This window comes from Octopus sinensis, linkage group LG3, assembly GCF_006345805.1.
Source record: "Octopus sinensis linkage group LG3, ASM634580v1, whole genome shotgun sequence".
NCBI lineage: Eukaryota > Metazoa > Mollusca > Cephalopoda > Octopoda > Octopodidae > Octopus > Octopus sinensis.
The window spans coordinates 69,362,314-69,383,302 of record NC_042999.1 but is presented as its reverse complement, the minus strand read 5'-3'; the positions used below and the strand labels follow the sequence as shown (position 1 = coordinate 69,383,302).

The window sequence follows — 20,989 nt, the reverse complement described above, 5'->3', positions numbered from 1 at the left end:
TATTATTATTCCATTACCAACATTAGAACACTAATAAATCTCTCCAATATGCTTTCCATAAAAAAGTTATGTCAATATTCACTTATCTCTAATGGCGGAGGTGAGCTGGCAGAATCGACTGCACGCCCTGCAAAATGCGTAACGACGACTTTACGTTCTGAGTCCAAATACCGCCAGGGTCGTCTTTACCTTTTATCATTTTCGGGTTGATAAAATAAATACCAGTTGATGTAATCGACTTACCCCACCCCTCAAAAAAAATATTGCTGGCCTTGTGCCAAAATTATTCTAAATTACCTGCTCATTCTCTCCCTTTCCCCTTCCCTCTTTCCATTCATAAAATCATTAATTTCTGTTTCTTATCGCTTTCTTTCACCCTTGTCCTTCCCTCCTCCTCTCATCTCCACCCCCTTTCGTCCTCTTTCTTTCCCCCTATCGATCTTTCTCCACCTCCTCTCCGCTCTCTTTCTCCCTTTGTCTTTCTCTTTCGTCCCCTCCTGTCTCCCCATTATCCCTCTTCTTTTCTTCCCTCTCTCTCCATCTCTCTTTCCCCATCTCTCTTTTATCAATACCCTAAGCTGTAATAGATTTATAACCTATTTATTCTAATGTCTTAATTAAACAAGGAAGGGAAACTCCCATGACCCCATTTCAGCGTCTTCAAGCTCAGTACAACCTAAGTAAATAGTTAGGAAAGTAGAGAGGTTGCGAAGTTGTCCCTGCAACCTCCTTAACACTCACCCCACCACCACTACCATTTCTCCAAGTCAAACCTTTAATTCCGGGATCCATTCCTTTTAAATGGGTTATTTCCTTACTTCTGATCTTTACACTTAGATCACTCTAGAACCAACAGATTTATGATCAAAGACGTTCCAATCGTGACTCTCCTGTCTTTTTTTAGCAATATTTACGACTACATCATCTTATCTTTAATCTTTTGTTTCAGTCATTTGACTGCGCCCATGCTGGGGCACCACATTGAAAGGTTTTAGTTGAACAAATCTACCTCAGTGTTTATTTTTTTAAATCTAGTGCGTATTCCATCGGTCTCTTTTGTCGAGCACCTAACCTACAGAGTTGTAAACAAACCAGCGTCGGTTGTCAACACACACACACACACACATACACACACACACACACACACCACACACACACACACACATACACACACACACACACACGTTCGTCTACAATGTCTTGCGTTCTCAATAATCAATAGGGTCACAGGTGCGCGTCGTAACTTGTGGCAGGGTTTGGGCATCTCAGACGCCTCAAGGTCAACATGCAATTGTTTTCAAGAAAGAGAGAGAGAGAGAGATTAACCTCAGCGGGATTCGATCTCAGACAGCCAGAGCAAGTTTGGAAAACACTCTATCCGGTGCTCCAACGACTCTGCCAGTTCAACAAATATGTATGTATGTTTATGTGAGTGTGTTTGTGTGTGTGATAGAGTATTTATGTATGCGTGTATAAGTGTGTGTGTGTGTGTGTGTGTGTGAGAGAGAGAGAGAGAGTATTTATGTCTATTGAGAGAGGGTGTGGTTTATTGGCCAGAGACTATTTCAGCCAATATTGACCAAGGACAGCTACTCAGTTAATTTCAAGCAGCTACAGACGATTTCAAGAGTCAATTACTCGAATTAACAGAAAATATTAGCATTTAGAAGATAATGTCATTAGTTTAACTGCTTTGCACTTCCTGTCCCCAGCCTTGAACCTATTCACTTCTGGTGCGCATAGTCCGAACTGTCCATGAGGCCCTCAGCTTCTATGCAGTTGCTGATATATTCCATTGAATTTATCCTTTAACCCTTTCAACCTGGAATTTTTTCTCAAGTCGGTAATGGCGGGGGGTTTGTACGCATGCGTGCCTTTTGAGCTGTCATTATAGTGTCATACACTCCGATTATACGTCTGGCGCTACATACCAGAAAAACCGGAGCGGTACCATACTGCATCACATAAGTCGTAAAATTTTTGACTGGTACAAATATGAACCAGCCGGGCTGAAAGGGTTAATATTAATTAAAGAAGCTGTTGTCAGACATATGACATTTTCAGCTCCTGAAAAATTTAAGATCATAATCATAAAGACCGTTTTCCCCCCTCCTTTCTTTGTTGCTTAGAGGCTACAATCAGAGTCCGAGAAACTGGTTAGTGTTCTGTGACTTTATTTATTTCTTTATTCCTAGTAGAACCGTTAGCGCATCGAACAAAATGTTAAGCGACATTTCTTCTAGCTCTTTACGTTCAGAGTTCAAATTTCGCCGAGATCGACTTCGCATTTCATCCTTACGGAGTCGATAAAAGTAAATCAGTTAAGTACAGAAGTTGTCGTAATCATCTTGCTCCCTCCCTTCGGAATTGGCCTTTGCCAAATAAGAAAGAATTTATTATCTATGCATATATATATATATATATATATATATATATATATATATATATATTATTTCTTTGTTGCCCACAGAGGGCTAAACATAGAGGAGACAAACAAGGACAGACAAACGGATTAAGTCGATTATATCGACCTCAGTGCGTAACTGGTACTTATTTAATCGACCCCGAAAGGATGAAAGGCAAAGTCGACCTCGGCAGAATTTGAACTCAGAACGTAACGGCACACGAAATACATATTTCTTTACTACCCACAAGGAGCTAAACACAGAGAGGACAAAGACAGAGACAAACGGATTAAGTCGATTATATCGACCTCAGTGCGTAAGTGGTACTTATTTAATCGACCCCGAAAGGATGAAAGGCAAAGTCGACCTCGGTGGAGTTTGAACTCAGAACGTAGCGGCAGACGAAATACGGCTACGCATTTCGCCCGGCGTGCTAACGTTTCTGCCAGCTCGCCGCATATATATATTGGTGAGTTTGATAAGTTTGTATATTATGCGTAGTATCTTACGATTTTTGAATCCACCCTGCAGAGGCGTAGCCAAGTTCTAAAGTTAGGAGTAGTAAGCTCATAAAACAGTAAAAAGGGCGTCGTGACACACATCAAACAATTTTTAACTCATTTCTATTATACGAAATATTGCATAAGTTATAAAATACGTAATTGTCATCTACATTCATTAATTTTATGTTTCGGTAACAATGTCATTATGTACGGAGCTTACAACTACTGATATAGGTGAGCAAAGCGTTAAACAGAAACGTTGAAAAGGCGCCAATTTTGAAAAATGTGGAAAAAGGTCGCTACCCTCACTTCCTTTTTAGCTACGTCGATGCCACCCTGTCCTTAAGACAGTAAAAACAATTTCTCTCTTTCTTTCTCTCTGTCCCAAAACGCCACTTTCCTCTTCTCAGCAACACATACGAATTATCTGAAATCTTCACGATCTCAAATGTAATCCTTAGCATTTCTTTTCTTAATAGACAAACTACTGAAGCAAATTTATCAAAGTTTGTCTTTTGAAATTTTGGCACCAAATTTTGGCACAATGCCAGCAATTTCAGAGGAGGGCGTTAGTCGATTGCACCCCCCACTCCAGTGCTCAACTGGTACTTATTTTATTGACCCTGAAAAGATGAAAAGCAAAGTGAACCCCGGCGGTATTTGAAATCAGAACGTAAAGACAGATGAAATGCCGCTAAGCATTTCGCCCGGCGCGCTAACGATTCTACCCGCTCGCCACCCTTGTCTTTTGAAATATTAAGCATTAAAAGCCAGATCCTGTTAGAAAATATTAATAATCGAAAATTCAGGGTGCAGCAGAAAAACCTCACGTATTTTACACGACCATTGGCGTGGCGCTAATAAAGTTTGGCAAAGATAATAGGGTCTTCCTGTAGCTAATGTTTTACTGTTTATTTTTTTGTTTTATTCTCTGGACCAGCATCCACCATGCGATAATCAAGAATAAAAATGTGGGAGGATTTATTTTATTCTATTTTTGCTGCACCCTACGTGAAGTAAAAGTAATAGAGTCCAAACCCTCCTTATTATATTAAGCTTCACATCGTGGTTTTAGTATAAAAATAAAAAGACTGTCCTCCAATCATTCTCTTGTGGCACCACCTATATTTTACGCTTAATTATTGCCCTTTTGCTCTCCAGAGCTTTCTACAACGAGTCACAACAATAAAGTTTCTTTTAATATCTTGCTCTTAACATAAATACTTTTTTGTTAAGATCAAATGAAATACGAGATGTTGGAAACCCACAGAATCCAAGGAGGAGAAGAATATATTTTTCATATCTTCATATTGAAATTGGTGCACAGGAAGAGTTTATTACGGGTTTTCGCCAAGCTTAAAAGCAGGATTCACAGAAACAAATGTATTTACACTTAATCAGATTTCATCACTAAAAATTAAGGGCTCAGTTCATAGGTATGGGATAATGCAATTAACGAGAGATGAACTGTTGCTTCTCTTCTGCTAAGGGTTGGGGACTACGGACACGTGCGCTCTCTCTCTTTCTCTCCGCCGCTGGTTATGGTTGTGTATATTCAGTCAGAGCTCTTCCAGTCCACTCTTTGATGTTGTCCAGCTAGTGTCTTCACGGTTCTTTGGTTCCTTGTATCCCATTGACTCTTCCTTCATGGATATCAGTGCTGAGATTCCGGGCCCAGATGACATCCCTGAAATATTGCAGCTTTCTCTCCCTGGCAATTATCAAAAATTTCCCTTTCTGTTCCCATTTCCACAAGTACTAACTCCTTTGTTTGATGGTCAGTCCCGCTAATCTTCAATATTCTTTGACAGTATGTTGTTTCAAATAATATGAGTTCGGCAACGTTCTTTGCTTTCAGGGTCTATCTTTCACATCCATACAGTGCAACGGACCAAACTAGTGACTTCATAAGCTTTAATTTGATGTTCTTAAAGCACTGTCATTTCATATTCTACTGAGTGAATTGTAGGACAGATCTCGCTGCCCTGAATCATGCTCCTATTTCGTAGCCTCCGTTTCTTGATTTCTTCATTGTAATAGTATCCAGACATTTGAACTTGGTGATCCATTTGAATGTAACCCCTTGGCATTGAATGTTATGCTCCTCTGTTTTTGTTACTGCGATCACTTTTGTCTTCATTGTATTGATTTCCAGCCGGTACTCACTCAATACAAATCTTTAACTTTCTACCTTATCCAATAATCTCTGTAGCAACTCTGCTGATGTTGTGATAAGGACTACATCATGAGCATACCATAGGCTGTTGATGTCTTTTCTATCGATAGTGATTCCTATCCCATTGAGATCATCAACTGATTCTTATCACATCTTCAGAGCAGAAGGAGTCATAATCATCATCATCATCATCGTTTAACGTCTATTTTCCATGCTGGTATGGGTTGTACGAAACGACTGGGGTACTGGCAAGCCAGGATGCCGCACCAGGCTCCAATCTGATCTGGCAATGTTTCTACTGCTGAATGCCCTTCCTAACGCCAACCATTCCGAGAGTGTAGTGGGTGCTTTTTACGTGCTACCGATACAGGAGCTTGTCAGGCGGGCATGGCATCGATCACGTTCGGATGATGCTTTTTACGTGCCACCGGCACGAGAGCCCATCAGGGGGTACTGGCATCGGCCACATTCGGATGGTGCTTTTTATGTGCCACCGGCACGGGAGCCAGCCATCAGCCACGTTCAGATGGTGCTCTTTACATGCCACCGGCATGGGGGCCAGTCTGGCGGTTCTAGCATCGATCCTTTATTAAATTCGTTAGAATAATTGAAAAATTTAGAAAGGCAACTGACTGGAATATGTGAAGCATTGAACTAGATCATTGTAATTGTCATCATCATTTAATGTCTGTTTTTTCATGCTGGAATGGGTCGGATGGTTTGACAGAATCCAATGGGCTCTAGGACTGCATCAAACGCCAGTGTCAGCTTTGGCATAATTTCTATAACTGGATTCCCTTCCTAACACCGACTACTTTATTGTGTGTGTTGAATGTCTTTTTTTTATGGCACCTGCACCAGTGAGGTTGCCAAGTTACTTGCAAGTCAGAAAAAGAAGGGGGGAAAAGCCCCGTTCACAAAGTTGGGGTGGAAGGAATCCTACACTGTTCTATATTTTTGAGATGAGGGATTCTGTACATTATTTACATTGGACGGATATGTGTCCTCATCTTGTTTGTTGTTACCTCAATGTTTTGGCTGATTTACCCATAGGCATATAGTATAATGGTTAAGGGCGCAGGCTACTAACCCTAACATTGCGAGTTCAATTCTAGGTAGTGCCTAATAATAATAATAATAATAATAATAACAACATCAGCAAAAAAAAACCTTAGGAATGAGAACCCAGGGTTGGGTTCAATATTCTACCAGGCCACCTGATGAAGGCTGGTGAGTAAATCAGCTGAAACGTGATAGCAACAAATAAGATGAGAGCAAATATCCGTCCAATGTAAATAAAGTAAATAATGTTAATCCTTGGCTTTCTTGTATCTTAGGGTGGTAGTGGGGAGAGGGGAATTTTTTGTTTTATTTTTAGTAGATATGGTTTAATAAATACCAGTCATATACTAGGACTTATAGAAGAAATAATCTATATATTCCATGGTTTCCACATATTTGGTTTATCTAATTCATTTGCGTTTCTCTTTCCAGATGGATCGATTTTTATCAGCGAAGGGAGTGCATCCTGACCATGGAGGGAAATCTTTCACAATATGTACAGATGGACAAGCTCACGTACGTCAATGTCTGCATCCAGAATGTAGTAAAAAGAACATTAATTTACCAAAATACATGTATAAGTTTTATGACCTGAGGAAAGAATTCAGGAAATTTTACAGAACTGAAGCTACCGGAATCAAGTCAATGCTTGAACGTATCCTTTGAATACAGCTTTTATTTTTTTATCTCTTACACATTTTAGTCACTGGACTCTGGCCATGCTAGGGCACTACCTTCAAGGCTTTAGTCAAACAAACCAACCCCCAGGACCTTCTTGTACTTTTTCTATTGGTCTCTTTTGCTGAACTATTCAATTACAAGGACGTAAACAAACCAACACTGGTTGTCAAGAGGTGGTGGTGGGGTCTAAGGCATAGACACACACATATATAACTGTCATCACTATCATAGTCATTTAACACCTGTTCTCCATGTTGGCCTCAGTTTGATGGTTTGACAAGAGCTGGCAAGGCCGGAACCGATACCAGACTCCACTCCATTGTCTGTTTCAGAATGGCTTATATAGCTGGATGCCCTTCCTAATGCCAACCATTTTAGTGAGTGTACTGGGTGCTTTTTACATGCCACCAGCACGAGGGCCAGTCAGGTGGCACTGGCATTGACCATGCTCGAATGGTGCTTTTTACATGCCCCTGGCACAGGTGCCAATCAGGCAGTACTGTCATCAGCCACAACAATGACTTCACTTGACTCAACAGGTCTTTTGCAAGCACAGTTTATTGCCCAGTATATATATATTTCTGTGTGGGTTAGAGGTTGAGAAACCAACTAAGGGATAGTACCTATCCAATATACTGCTGGTCGTGTCCCCAAATATTCATACGCAAGTGCTAGTTATTGCGTGGCTATCTTGCAACTGAGTGTTAAATATGGGCAGGGGTAAAAAGTGGTTTACCCTTGATTTATACGGCAAATAAGAAACTGGAGAGGATACAAAATTGACAGACATCTGCTGGAAAACATTCCAGTATGCCTATTTATTCCATTGTATTAGATGAATCCACACACATGTATTTGTGGTACAGACTGTCAAGCAGAAAGATTTGGTAATTGCCAAAACAAGCATGTGGAAGCATATAATCATATAGGAACAAGTGATTAAATGAGCAAATGAGTAAATGAACAGATTGTCAGTAAAACTGAATGGGTGTGTAGCTGCCAATCAGAGACTAGGACCTGATGTCTGTCAATTTTGTATCCTCTCCACCTTCTTATTTGCCTACACACACACACACACACACACACACAAAACAAGCTTCTATATTGTTTTCATCTGCTAAATTCACTTGCAGAGCATTGGTTGGCCTGGGGCTACAGCAGAAGATACTTGCCTAAGGTGCTGTGCAGTGGGACTGAACCCAAAACCACATGGTTGCAATGCTAGAGATAACACTAGATCAATGACTGATATTTTAATCATTTCAGTATGTACAAGAGACAACTCTGCACATGTTCTGTTATTAGTAAACCTCATCAGTGAAATATTCACTTCGCTATACATACCAAAGTAGTGACAAGAGAACCACTAAGGAAATATACAGGTTTTAGTGTAGTGGAGTAGGTGTGAACAATTATCATAATTTATATATTACATCACTAAAATCAGAGCTGCTGATTGGCTGAGTGGAGCGCATTCATAGAACATTGACATTTTAGTTGTGTTTTATTATTTCTTACTCATTGCTTTCGCTGGTAACAATTCTTCCTTTTATTTAGTTGTCATGTGACTATCATCATGTGATTAGCTTGGTAAGCATGACACAGAATTCTAGTGACAGTTATTATTAATTAGCAGCAGGACCTGGTTTTGCCTGGGTTTATTAATACTTGAAGTAATTACAATCATGTGAATTCACTGTGTGTTAGATAATAGATTATTTTTTTTAAATGCTAACAATCTTCACCTGGCCTGCGAAATATTGCAGATTTACTCAGAATTCTAGCATCCAAGAAATCCTTTCATTCCTATTTTTATTGGAAGCATTAGTAATATATTCTGATGTATGTATATATGAATAGGCACATTCATATGAGAAGGAAGGAGAGGAGAAGAGGAGGGGGATGGGAAAGGAGGGGAGGGGAGGGGGAGAGAAGGGGAGTGAGGGAGCAGAGAGAAAGAGAGAAGGGGAAGAGGGAAGAAGAAAGAGGAAAGAAGAGGAGGGAAAGAGAGTGGGGTGAAAAGATGAAAGACTGAAGAGAAGTAGGAGTCAGGGGGGGAAAGTTAGATGAGAAGGGGGGGAGAGTTGAGACCAAATGGCATGAAAGAGCGAAGAGAGAAGATTAATTCCTGTTCACGGCACAAACAGGAATCCGGATGGCCTCTGCGTAAGGACAATCCGAACACAGACAGGTGTTGCAAGGAGTGACCGGTGGAGTGGAAATGGCGTGAGACCAGTGTGTCGTTGGCAAGGCGGATGTCATGGAGGTGTTCCGCGAACTGGTCAGCCAAGCGGCATCCCGTTTGTCCGATGTACAGGGAATGGCAGAGAGAGCAGGAGATGCAATAGATGATATTGCAAGGGCGGTATGGATAGTAGTGAGGGGGTATCCACGTAGGATGAAGTGGCGAGCCATGAGTTGAGACTGAGTCTCAAAGTCATGGTCATCACTACAGAGCCTACGTAGACGGAGGAATTGGGAATAGGGAATGGAAAGCTTGGTGTGTTTGGGGTGGGAGGAAGAGAAGTTTAGGTATGAGTGTGAGTCTGTGTGTTTGTAGTGAATGGAGGTGGTAAGAGTGGAGTGATGGATGCTGACCGAAATGTCGAAGAAGGAGACAGAGGTGTTGGAGATAGTGGAGGTGAAGTGGAGGGCAGGATGGAAGTATTAAACGAAAGAGAGGAAGGAATCTAGATGTTCACGGGAGAGTGAGGTGGCATATATATTTATATATATATTATATATATATACATACATATATATGACAAGCTTCTTTCAGTTTCCGTCTACCAAATCCACTCAGAAGGCTTTGGTCAGCCCGAGGCTATAGTAGAAGACACTTGCCCAAGGTGCCATGCAGCGGGAATGAACCTGGAACCATGAGGTTGGTAAGCAAGCTACTTACCACACAGCCACTTATGCGCCTATATGTATATAATATATATATATATATAATATATATAATGTATATATGTATATAATATATATATATATATATATGTATATAATATATACATATGTACATGATATATATAATATATATATATATATATATATATAATATATATATATATATATATATATATATATATATATATATATATACTATTATTTATCATTTATATATGGATATGGTTTATATCTGCTGGACAATGATGCAGCAGACATGATAAACTACAGCTACTTAAGATAAAACAGAGGTGGTAGCAAGCTGATTGCATCAACCTCAATACTTGACTGGTACTGTATTTTATTGCCCCCCCCCCCAAAAAAAAAGTGGAAGACAAAGTTGACCTGAATTCAGAATGGAAACAACAAGAGGGAATGCTGCTAAGCATTTCATCGGATGCATTCATCATTCTGCCGGCTCCCTACTTTTATATTCCCTCAATTATGGTCTTAACAAGTAATATTCAAATGCCTCTATAATATTTATGTTTCTGTTAATTGTGTCATTGAAATTCTGTTAATTATTGCCTATTATTAATTTGTTAATTAATGAGAGAGAGTGAGAGAGAAAAAAGGAAAATATTTTAGGAATTTCCTTTTATCAATATTTTGATAGTAAAACATCAGACTGCGTACCGTGTCGTAATACAGATTCATGGTTTGTGAGTTTGGCTGTAGATGTTCCTATATATCTCTTGACATGAACCTTACCGTTAATTGTGGCATATAAATTTACCATGTGTACAAATTGATTTTACATACATACAAACACACACACACTCACACACACACATGCACACACATGTAAGATTTAGTAGTTGATAAAATAATTCAAAGCAAGAGCACTCAGAGAGCGCAAACCTCCACCAAGGCAACCCCAACAGCCCCTCAATGATTAGCTAGAGATGATTTTTAAAATGAGAATATCTGAAATAAACGCAACTGCTCTCACAAACGAGAATACTAAAAATGAACCCGCCCACTCTCAACAATTAAGTAAAAAAACAGGAAAAATAATCCAGGATCCTTGTCTGGTAGCAGATCAATCCTAAAATCCAATCAGTTTGGGCCAATCACAGGGCCAAACATCCCTGAAAGTTTCATCCAAATCCATCCAGTGGTTCTTGAGATATCTTGTCCACGGACAAACAAAGAAACACGACTGAAAACAATACCTCCTCCTTCACCAAGGCAGAGGTAATATTTCCTGTTGAGAATGAAAAAGAATCTAAAGAGAAAACACAAGCTTCCTTTGTCTCTTAGTGATTTCCTTTGGCAAGGCACACCATATGTTTAGCAGTGAACAAGGCACAGCATCTGTTTAGCCTGATCCATCATATCTATCAAGTATATTTCTAGATCCTGATTTTATTAATATTAACAAGATCTAATGGTGGCAAGCTGGCAGAATCAGTGGTATGCCAAGCACAATGCTTAGTTCTGAGTTCAAATTCTGTCACGGTCAATTTTGCCTTTCATCCTTTTGGGGTCAAATAAAATAAGTACCAACTGAGCACTGTGATCAATGTGAGCACTGTGGTCACCACCACCACCCCACTCCCCCGAAATTGCTTGCCTTGTGCCAAAATTTGAAAAAAGATTGGCATTAACAAGGTTTAAAACAAGATCTGAATTCAACAATTTTCTTGGAAGAAACTAACAGCTTGAAATCTTTTATGGGACATTATTTCTGTAATGGGTGCAAGGCAGGATTTCAAGTGACATCAAGGAATCCATTTCTAATTTGTCTTTGTTGGCTGACATCAAATAAACATAGAAGTGGGTGTTGGAAGGGTTGTTGAGGGGTGACAAATGTTTTATAGAAACTCCTTTGGTGCTTGGTCTAATTAGGTTTTACTTCTGAAAGAATATTTCGTATGAGGCAACATATCATTGTTAGATCATCACAACCAAAGCAAGGTGATATTTTCCAAGTTAATTCCATTATGCAACCTTAGAAGTTTTCTATTATGTAAACAGAACTGACTATCAATCTGATCACTTCTTTTATATTTTGTAATCTTTCTAATGGATTATATGACCATTTGACAACTTCATGTTGAGAAATCACTTCATGTTGAGAAAATACATTTTTCCTTTCGTGACTTCATATTTCTTATGAACAAGGAAACGACAAAAGCAAATAGACCAAGTTAATTCTGCTGATAAGAAAACAAATTCTCAGGTATTTCGAGCACTCCTGTAAATGTTTAAATAAGTTCTTTTGGTTGTGTTCAAGTTTGTAAAAGTGCTTCTAACTCTCAGGTACTTATTTCCTAAACTATTCACCATATCCACCACAATAATATAAGGTACAGTACATGGCTTTTCAACTAAACTAGTCACACGTAATGAAAGCATTTCTAAGATTATTTACTAGCTCACCCTGTTGATAATCCATAGTTTAATTAAAAACAACTACCATGTATCAAAGATCAATATGGCATTTCAAATGCTATATGTCATATATATACATACATACAAACATTATATATAGTACCTAATTACATGCATATATACAACAAAATTAATCAAATAAATTTAACAAATGATTCCGATTACTAAAAGGAATAGTTTATTTACTGACATCTGTGGTTCCCAACCATTTTTTTAATTTATGGGCCTCTTTGACTTTTATTTATCTTGGGTGGACCCTCATTGATATTCATCATCATCATCATCATATGTCTATTTTCCATGCTGGCATGAGTTGGACAGTTTGACTGAGGTCTGGAGAGCCAGTGGCTGCACCAGGTTCCAATCTCATCTGGCAATGTTTCTACAGCTGGGTGCTCTTTTTAACAACAAACACTCCAAGAGTGTAGTGGGTGCTTTTTATGTGCCACAAGCATAGGAGCCAGTCAGGTGAGCCTAGCATCGATCACATTTGGATAGAGCTTTTTATGTGCCACTGGTACAGGAGCCAGTCAGGCGGGCCTGGCATCGATCATGTTCAGATGGTGCTTTTTACATGTCACTAGCATGGGAGCCAATCAGCAGGTAGTGGCATTGGCAATGTTCAGATAGTGCTTTTTACATGCCACCAGCACAGGAGCCAGTTAGGAGGCACTAGCATCAGTCATATTTCGATAGTGCTTTTTACATGTCACCAGCATGGGAGCCAGTCAGGGGGTACTGTCATTGGCCATGTTCAAATAATGCTTTTTATGTGCTGCCAGCACAGGAGCCAGTCAGGGGGCACTGACATCGATCACATATGGATAGTGCTTTTTACATGTCACCAGCATGGGAGCCAGTCATGGGGTACTGGCATCGGCAATGCTTGGATAGTGCTTTTTATGTGCTACTGGCACAGGGGCCAGTCAGGCGGGTCTGGCATTGATCACATTCGGATAGTGCTTTTTACATGCCACCAGCATGGGAGCCAGTCAGTGGGTACTGTTATTGGCCACATTCAGATAGTGCTTTTTACATGCCGCCAGCACAGAAGTTTAAAAATCCCATTTTGTTTTTATAATTAAATATCAGGCGTTTGATAAATATATGTTTGTATATTTTGTGTATTGTAGGAGTATAACTAGTTTATTGCATATAAATTTTAACAAAATCTTATGTGGACCCTCAAGGGCCATATGGATTCCAGTTAAGAATCCCTCATTTATAACTTGACAAAACAATATTTTACGTAAAAGTCCTCTTTTAGTTCCCACATATACTAATGGTGTTGGCACTTATACACATACACCACTCTCTCACACCCACACTAGTTGCCATCTGAATGTGTGTGTGTGCTTGTAGTGTTCACTTGAATCCCCACCCCCTACCTAAATGGGGCTCATTTTCAATAATAGGAACCAAGGAAGTGTTTTAGCAAATAATTTGGTCTGTTTTAAACTGTTTTAAATTTCTTGGAAGTTTAATGTGTTTGATGGAATTTGAGACCAAAATCATTGCAGGGTTTTAACCCTCATGTTACCATATTTCTCTTGAAGCATGCTGTCTTTATTTCAATTAATTTTGAAAATAATAATGATGTTACCGAAATAACTTTGTCATTGTTAAGCTTTGTAAGTATATGTTTGCAAGTGTATGTATATATATATATATATATATATATATATATATTTATATATAAGGCCTTTAAGGATACACATCGTAGAATGGTAGAATGGACTAAGCAGAGCAAGAGCATACACGCGGACGGAAAGTGTCGCTGAAGAGGTCACAGATGTGTGATGAAATATTTCCAGACACTGGAGGACATGAGTTAGATTAAGAAGAGTAATAAATGAGTGAAGAATGAATATTTAGTGTGTGTGTTTATTTGGCAAAAAAGAAAAATGACCAATCCGAAAATACAACAGTGTGTGTGTGTGTGGGGGGGGGGGCAAGAAGAAATGCCAAGAGTTCACAGTACCCCACATGTTATATCCATCTTTTCAGTATACTGTAGTGGTTGGTAGATAAAATTAAGGTACTTGGATGTGCCTCTAGGCTTTGTCAAAAGCACACCCAAGTACCCTAATTTGTGAGAATCAGTGGGAGGGTTTATGATTCTTTCCATCTTTCACTCAGTGCACATTCTTGCTCAAATTCATTGTCTCCTCTTGAGTTTCAGATGGGAAAAATAGATTTGGGTGACCACCAGCCTTCATGAATGAATTAAATTCATAAACTGAAGTTATACCACATTTATGCATATATCTATATTGATCATCATCACCATAATCATTTAACGTTCATTCTCCATGCTGGCATGGGTTGGACGGTTTGACAGAGGTGGTAAGTTGGAAGGCTGTACCAGACTCCAGTCTGATTTGGCATGGTTTCTCGGTGGATGCCCTTCCTAATGCCAACCACTCTGAGAGTGTAATGGGTGCTTTTATGTGAAACTGGCATATATATATATATATATATACATACATACAAATATACATTATATATATATATATGTGAGTATATATATATAAATTTTATACGACTCTATTATTCTTTCTATTTTTTCATTCCTTCCTTTCTATCAGCCCTTTCATGCTTACTTTGTTCATTCCACTCTTTGTTCTTTCATTCCCCCTCTCTCACATTTCCTGGCTTAAGGTATTTTTTTGCTGGTGTTATTATCATTTATTCAAGGCATGTAAAAGAACCATCTGAATGTGGCCATTGCCAGTGCCACCTCGACTGGCCTCCATGCCGGTGGCATGTAAAAAGCACCCACTACACTCACAGAGTGGTTGGCATTAGGAAGGACATCCAGCTGTAGAAACACTGCCAGATCAGACTGGGCCTGGTGCAGCCTCCTGGCTTCCCAGACTCCAGTTGAACTGTCCAACCCATTGGAGTTAGTAGCCCATGCTCTTAACCATTATGCTATAATTCTACCAGGATGAAGGCTGGAAAGTAAATCAGCCAAAACGTTTTGCTAACAACAAACAAGCTGAGGACACATATCTGTCCAATACAAATAATATATGAACTTACTGATGTTTAAAACGGATCCCAACAAGATGTGCCACACCCCTGTTCCAATTTTAGACTAATGGCCATGTAACATACGGGGACTCACTCTGCATAAAATTTTAGCAAGGTGTGGCTGTGAAGTAAGACGTTTGCTTCCCAACCACATGGTTTTAGGTTCAGTCCTTCTATATGACACCTTGGGCATGTGTATTCTGCTATAGACTCAGGCCAACCAAAGCCTAGTGAGTGGTTTTGATAAATGGAACCTAAAAGAAGCCCATCATATATATATATATATATATATATATATATAAGTTCAGCAAAATTTAGATTCAGATGAATATGGTACTTAAGTCAAAGGCACCAGAATTTTGTATGGTATTATCCATATAAATCCATGGGGTGATTTATATCTGAGGTAATGTGGTATGATCGTTTCATGCTACTTCATTTTATTTAAACACTGTAAGCATTACATCAGTTTTAAAATGTCGATGTAATGCTTACAGTGTTTAATAAAATGAATTAGCATGAAACGATCGTACCACATTACCTCGGATATACTTGTTGCTTATTTTGATTTTATATATATATATATATATATATATATATATATATATATATATATATATATATATATGCATGTGTGTGTGTTTGTGTTTGTTCCCCACTACCACATGACAACCAGTGTTGGTATGTTTATGTCCCTGTAACTTAGTTGTTCAACAAATGCAATCAATAGAATAATTTGCAAGCTTAAAGAAAAGAAAAGTCTGGGGGTCAATTCATTCAACTAAAAGTTCTTTGAGGCAGTGTCCCAGCATGGCTGCAGTCTAATGACTAAAACAAGTAGAAAGTGACTTGTATTAGGGTAGCTAGGCTGTGTGCCACATGGGGCAGCCCTTCTGTTCTCCACCTAGGGTGGCCCTTCCATTTTCTGACCCTGGACCCCCCAAAAATGCATATTATCTACAGCAGACCCAGAGGTGGTACCCCTTTAAAAGTGCCACTCGGAAGGGGGATTGGATCACCCCTACTGCCACCCACTAGTTATGTTATTCTTTTCTACTCTATGCACAAGGCCCAAAATTTTGGTGGGAGGGGGCCAAGTTGATTTGATCGACCACAGTACACAACTGGTACTTAACTTATCGACCCCGAAAGGACAAAAAGCAAAGTCACCCTCAGTGGAATTTGAACTCAGAATGTAAAGACAGACGAAATACCGCTAAGCATTTCGCCTGGTGTGCTAACATTTCTGCCAGCTCGTCACCTTCCCCTAGTTATGCTAGTGATCACATGCTATATAAATAAACTAGACGACACTTTTTTTATTTCTTGAGGATTATATAAGCGTGACCCTTATTTGAAGTCAACAGACGACTGATAAAGGTGTTTCACTGATAGGTAATCACTACCTTCCATATACGAAAGCATTTCTAGGTCAACTTTCTAAATTTACTTCTCTGCTTCAAGAAAAGTTATTTCGTTCTTGTGCAGGAACTGTTCTTGTTTGTGACGTCAATGCCTTCTTCTAAACACTTGTCACCTTTTGTTTATATGTATGTGGTTTCTCCGCCTAGTTTTGCACCTATGTGCTCACATGTATATTTATGTGTCTGTGTATGCCAGCATGGAAGGCGGATGTTAAATGAGGATGATAGTGTGTGTGCCCATGTGTGTGTATTCAGATAATAAATCACACACACATATTTATGTATATATATTCATGTGTATATATATATATATGTATGTATGTATGTATGTATGTATGTATGTATGTATGTATGTATGTATGTATGTATATGTATGTGTATATCTATATATTTATATGAATGCCTATATGTGTATGTGTGCATATTTGTGTATATATATATACATATATTTGTATACATGAATGTATATGAAGATGTGTGCAAATGTACACATATAAGTATATGTGTGCATATTTGTGAATATATATATATATATATATATATGGATACATCTTTTACGTACATATACATGTATATTTATATATTTATGTTTACATAAGTCTATATATCTGTATGTATGTGTATGTATCTATATATATATACATAGATACATACACATAAGCATCTATACACAATATGCTTATATATATATATACACATACATGCATACATATATATGTACCTGTATTCATGCTTATATATATATAGCAATCTTTATATAAATAAGCATATATACATATATATTATATGTATTTATGTGTGTATAAGTACTCCATAGTGTTTTTCATTTACATTTGTCTGTTTATCTCTTGTCACCAATATCATTCATTATTTATAGTGGCCTTAGCTTCTTACTTAGCAAGATCTCGTTTGACCTTTCTTAAAGGAAGTCGGCCATATTAGCAGTTGCTTATAATTTGTTACTCATTGCTTGTCATTTCTTATGTTGTTGTTGTTTACAACAAGTTATATACACCTGTTTGATATATAGCCTTGTCTTTTGTTTTATCATTCATTACCTTGACAGAGCTTTTATGTGTTTCAGTCATTTGACTGTGACCATTCTGGGGCACCAACTTGAAGAATTTTGAAAACCAGATACTTATTCTATCAGTCTCTTTTATGGGGGATGTAAATTCACCAACACTGGTAAAACACAGATACAGAAGCACAAATACACCTGCATATATATATATATTTATATATATATATATCATCATCATCGTTTAACGTCAGTTTTCCATGCTGGCATGGCTTGGAAGGTTTGACTGAGATCTGGAGAGCCAGCACATGCTCCAATCTGATCTAGCAATGTTTCTACAGCTGGATGCCCTTCCTAATGCCAACCACTCTGCGAGTGCAGTGGGTGCTTTTTACATGCCACTGGTATGGGAGCCAGTCAGGCGGGCCTGGCATTGATCACGTTCAGATGGTGCTTTTTACATGCCACCTGCACAAGAGCCAGCTAGGGGGTACTGGCATCTACCATGATTGGTTGGTGCCTTTTATGTGCCACTGGCATGGAAGTCAGTCAGGAGTCACTGGCCACACCTACAATATTGGTTTTACTTGACTCAGATGGTCTTCTCAAGCATATATCGCCCAACACATCAGGGATATTCTTAACAGGGCTGGACATGCATCGCTGCAATCTCACTTTAGTTGCCGGGTTGTCTCAATCACAACATATCTCCAAATGTCCTGACCTCCCGTCATTTCCTCTGTGAGACCCAGTGTTCAAAGGTCATGCTTCACCATCTCATCCCATGTCTTCCTGGGTCTACCTCTTCCACAGGTTCCTTCTACAGTTAGGGAGTGACACTTCCTCACACAGCTGTCTTCATTCATACGTAACACATAACCTTACCAGTGCAGAATCCTCTCTTGCTTACCACATTTGATGCTTCTTATGTGCAACTTTTCTCTCAGGGTACTTACACTGTCGTGTATACACACTGACATTACGCATCCAGCATATCATACAAGCTTCATGTCTTTCAAGCCTACGCACGTCCTCAGCATGCATCATACAGTCTACCTTTTACTCTGATCGAGAGGCCCTTAGTTGCCAGCAGAAGTAGGAGCTCCCTGAACTTTGCCCAGGCTATATATATATATCTCTCTATATATAAACGGCAGTTTGTCTGTGCGTGTTTCTGTGTGTCTGTTTGCTTGTACCCTCACCCTGACCACGGCTTTCAACCGATTCTGATGAAACTTGACACACACATAGCCCAATGTCATAATTCAAAACTAACGCAGCCAAAATTTTGAAAAGTTCCCCCAGTTCTGAAAAAAAAATCGATAAATTCGACATGGGGTCGAGAATCAGAAACACGAACCACAAACTGTCTAGGGGACGCAACTCCATCCTTTTTTAACTCTCAAAAAAAATTTTACCATATTTTTTTCCATTTTTTGGCTATAACTCTCTAAAAATGCTTTATAGTTATTTCCCTTACAAACCTGAGCAACGCCGGGCGACACTGCTAGTATATATATATATATATATATATATATAGGCACAGGAGTGGCTGTGTGATAAGAAGCTTGCTTCCCAACCACATGGCTCCAGGTTCATTCCCACTGCGTGGCACCTTGGGCAAGTGTCTTTTACTATAGCCTCGGGCTGACAAAAGCCTTATGAGTGGATTTGGTAGACGGAAACTGAAAGAAGCCTGTCATATATATATATATATATATATAAAACCCATGCTAGCATGGAAAGCGGACGTTAAATGATGATGATGATGATATATATATATATATATGTATGTGTGTGTATATGTTCGTGTGTCTGTGTTTGTCCCCCCAACATCGCTTGACAACCGATGCTGGTGTGTTTACGTCCCCGTAACTTATTGGTTCAACAAGAGATCGATAGAATAAGTACTAGGCTTACAAAGAATAAGTTCTGGGGTCGATTGCTCAACTAAAGGTGGTGCTCCAGCATGGCCGCAGTCACATGATTGAAACAAGTAAAAGAGTAAAGAGTATATAAATATTTATGTGTTATGTAACTGACACCCATGCCAGTGGTGTGTAAAGAGCACCTTTTGAGTGTTGGGCTTTAGGGAGACAAAGTAGCTGAGTTCCTTTCGAGTGTTGGGCCTCATGAAGGCAATGACTAAAACCTTTAGCATTATGTCATCCTTGAGAAGAAGACCCATTAAGCTGAGCAAAACCACACTTGTGAAAGGGACTGATGTCACGCAAACGGCACCTGTGTCAGTGGTACATAAAAGCACCCATTACACTCTTGGAGTGGTTAATGTTAGGAAGGACATCCAGCCGTAGAAAACCATGCCAAATCAGACCTGAATCGGATACAGCCTTCTAGCTTACCAGCCCTGGTCAAACCATCCAACCATGTCAGCATGGACAACGGATGTTAAATGATGATGATGATATGTGTGTGTGTGTGTGGTGTTTGCATGTGTGTATGTGTGTGTATATGTATGTGTGTGCATGTGTGTGTGTGTGTGTATGCATGTGTCTACATATGTGTGTATGTGTGTATGTATGAAGTGGTAAAAACTGGAAAATATCAGCTGGGCTAATTATAAATAATCTTTCTTTTGCAGCTCGTTAACAAGCAATGATCAGTTTCTATCCATATTTTGATTTCCATCACACACACACAAAACAGTATATTGCCGTCTTGATCCAACATATTCTATCTATATTAATAAAAAGAAGAGTGCTCAATGCAGTATGAAATATATATACATACATATATATGCATGCTGGGCCTGATGGAGGCAAAGTGGCCGAGTTCCTTTTGAGTGTTGGGCCTCACAGAGGCAATGACCTTTGGCATTATGTCATGCATGAGAAGACCCATCAAGCTGAGCAAAATTACAGTCAAGACAGATACTGGTGTCATGCATATGGCATCCATGATGGTGGCATGTAAAAGCACCCATTACACTCTCGGAGTGGTTGGCATTTGGAAGGGCATCCAGCCGTAGAAACCATGGCAGATGTGACTGGGGTCTGGTGCAGCCTTCCAGCTTACCAGCCCTGGTCAAACCATCCAACTCATGCCAGCATGGACAACGAGTGTTAAATGATGATGATGATGATGTGTGTGTGTGTATATATATATATATATATAGAGAGAGAGAGAGAGAGGGAGATTATTTGCAAACAACTCCTAGAACACAAGTGCTACCAGTTGAAAGCTCTGCATACCAGACACCAGCAGGTTCATGGGGTGATCAGGAGAGAATGTGTGCTGTTTTGGGGTCTTCCTCTCGATGGCATTATTGTACACCAGACCCCCCCCACTCCACCACTGAAACAAAGCACCACTTG

At 39.2% G+C, this 20,989-nt stretch overlaps 1 protein-coding gene across 3 annotated transcripts in view; it reads left to right on the top strand.

Annotated features, from left to right (window-relative positions):
* The window catches only part of LOC115209360 (epithelial splicing regulatory protein 1), a 90,857-nt gene that overhangs the window by 16,494 nt on the left and 53,374 nt on the right, over window positions 1–20,989 (top strand). For all 3 annotated transcript variants that reach the window (XM_029777732.2, XM_029777731.2, XM_029777734.2), the window contains exon 3: window positions 6,579–6,801. In XM_029777732.2, coding sequence (XP_029633592.1) covers window positions 6,579–6,801 — 223 coding nt within the window. The remainder of the gene's footprint in view (window positions 1–6,578; window positions 6,802–20,989) is intronic.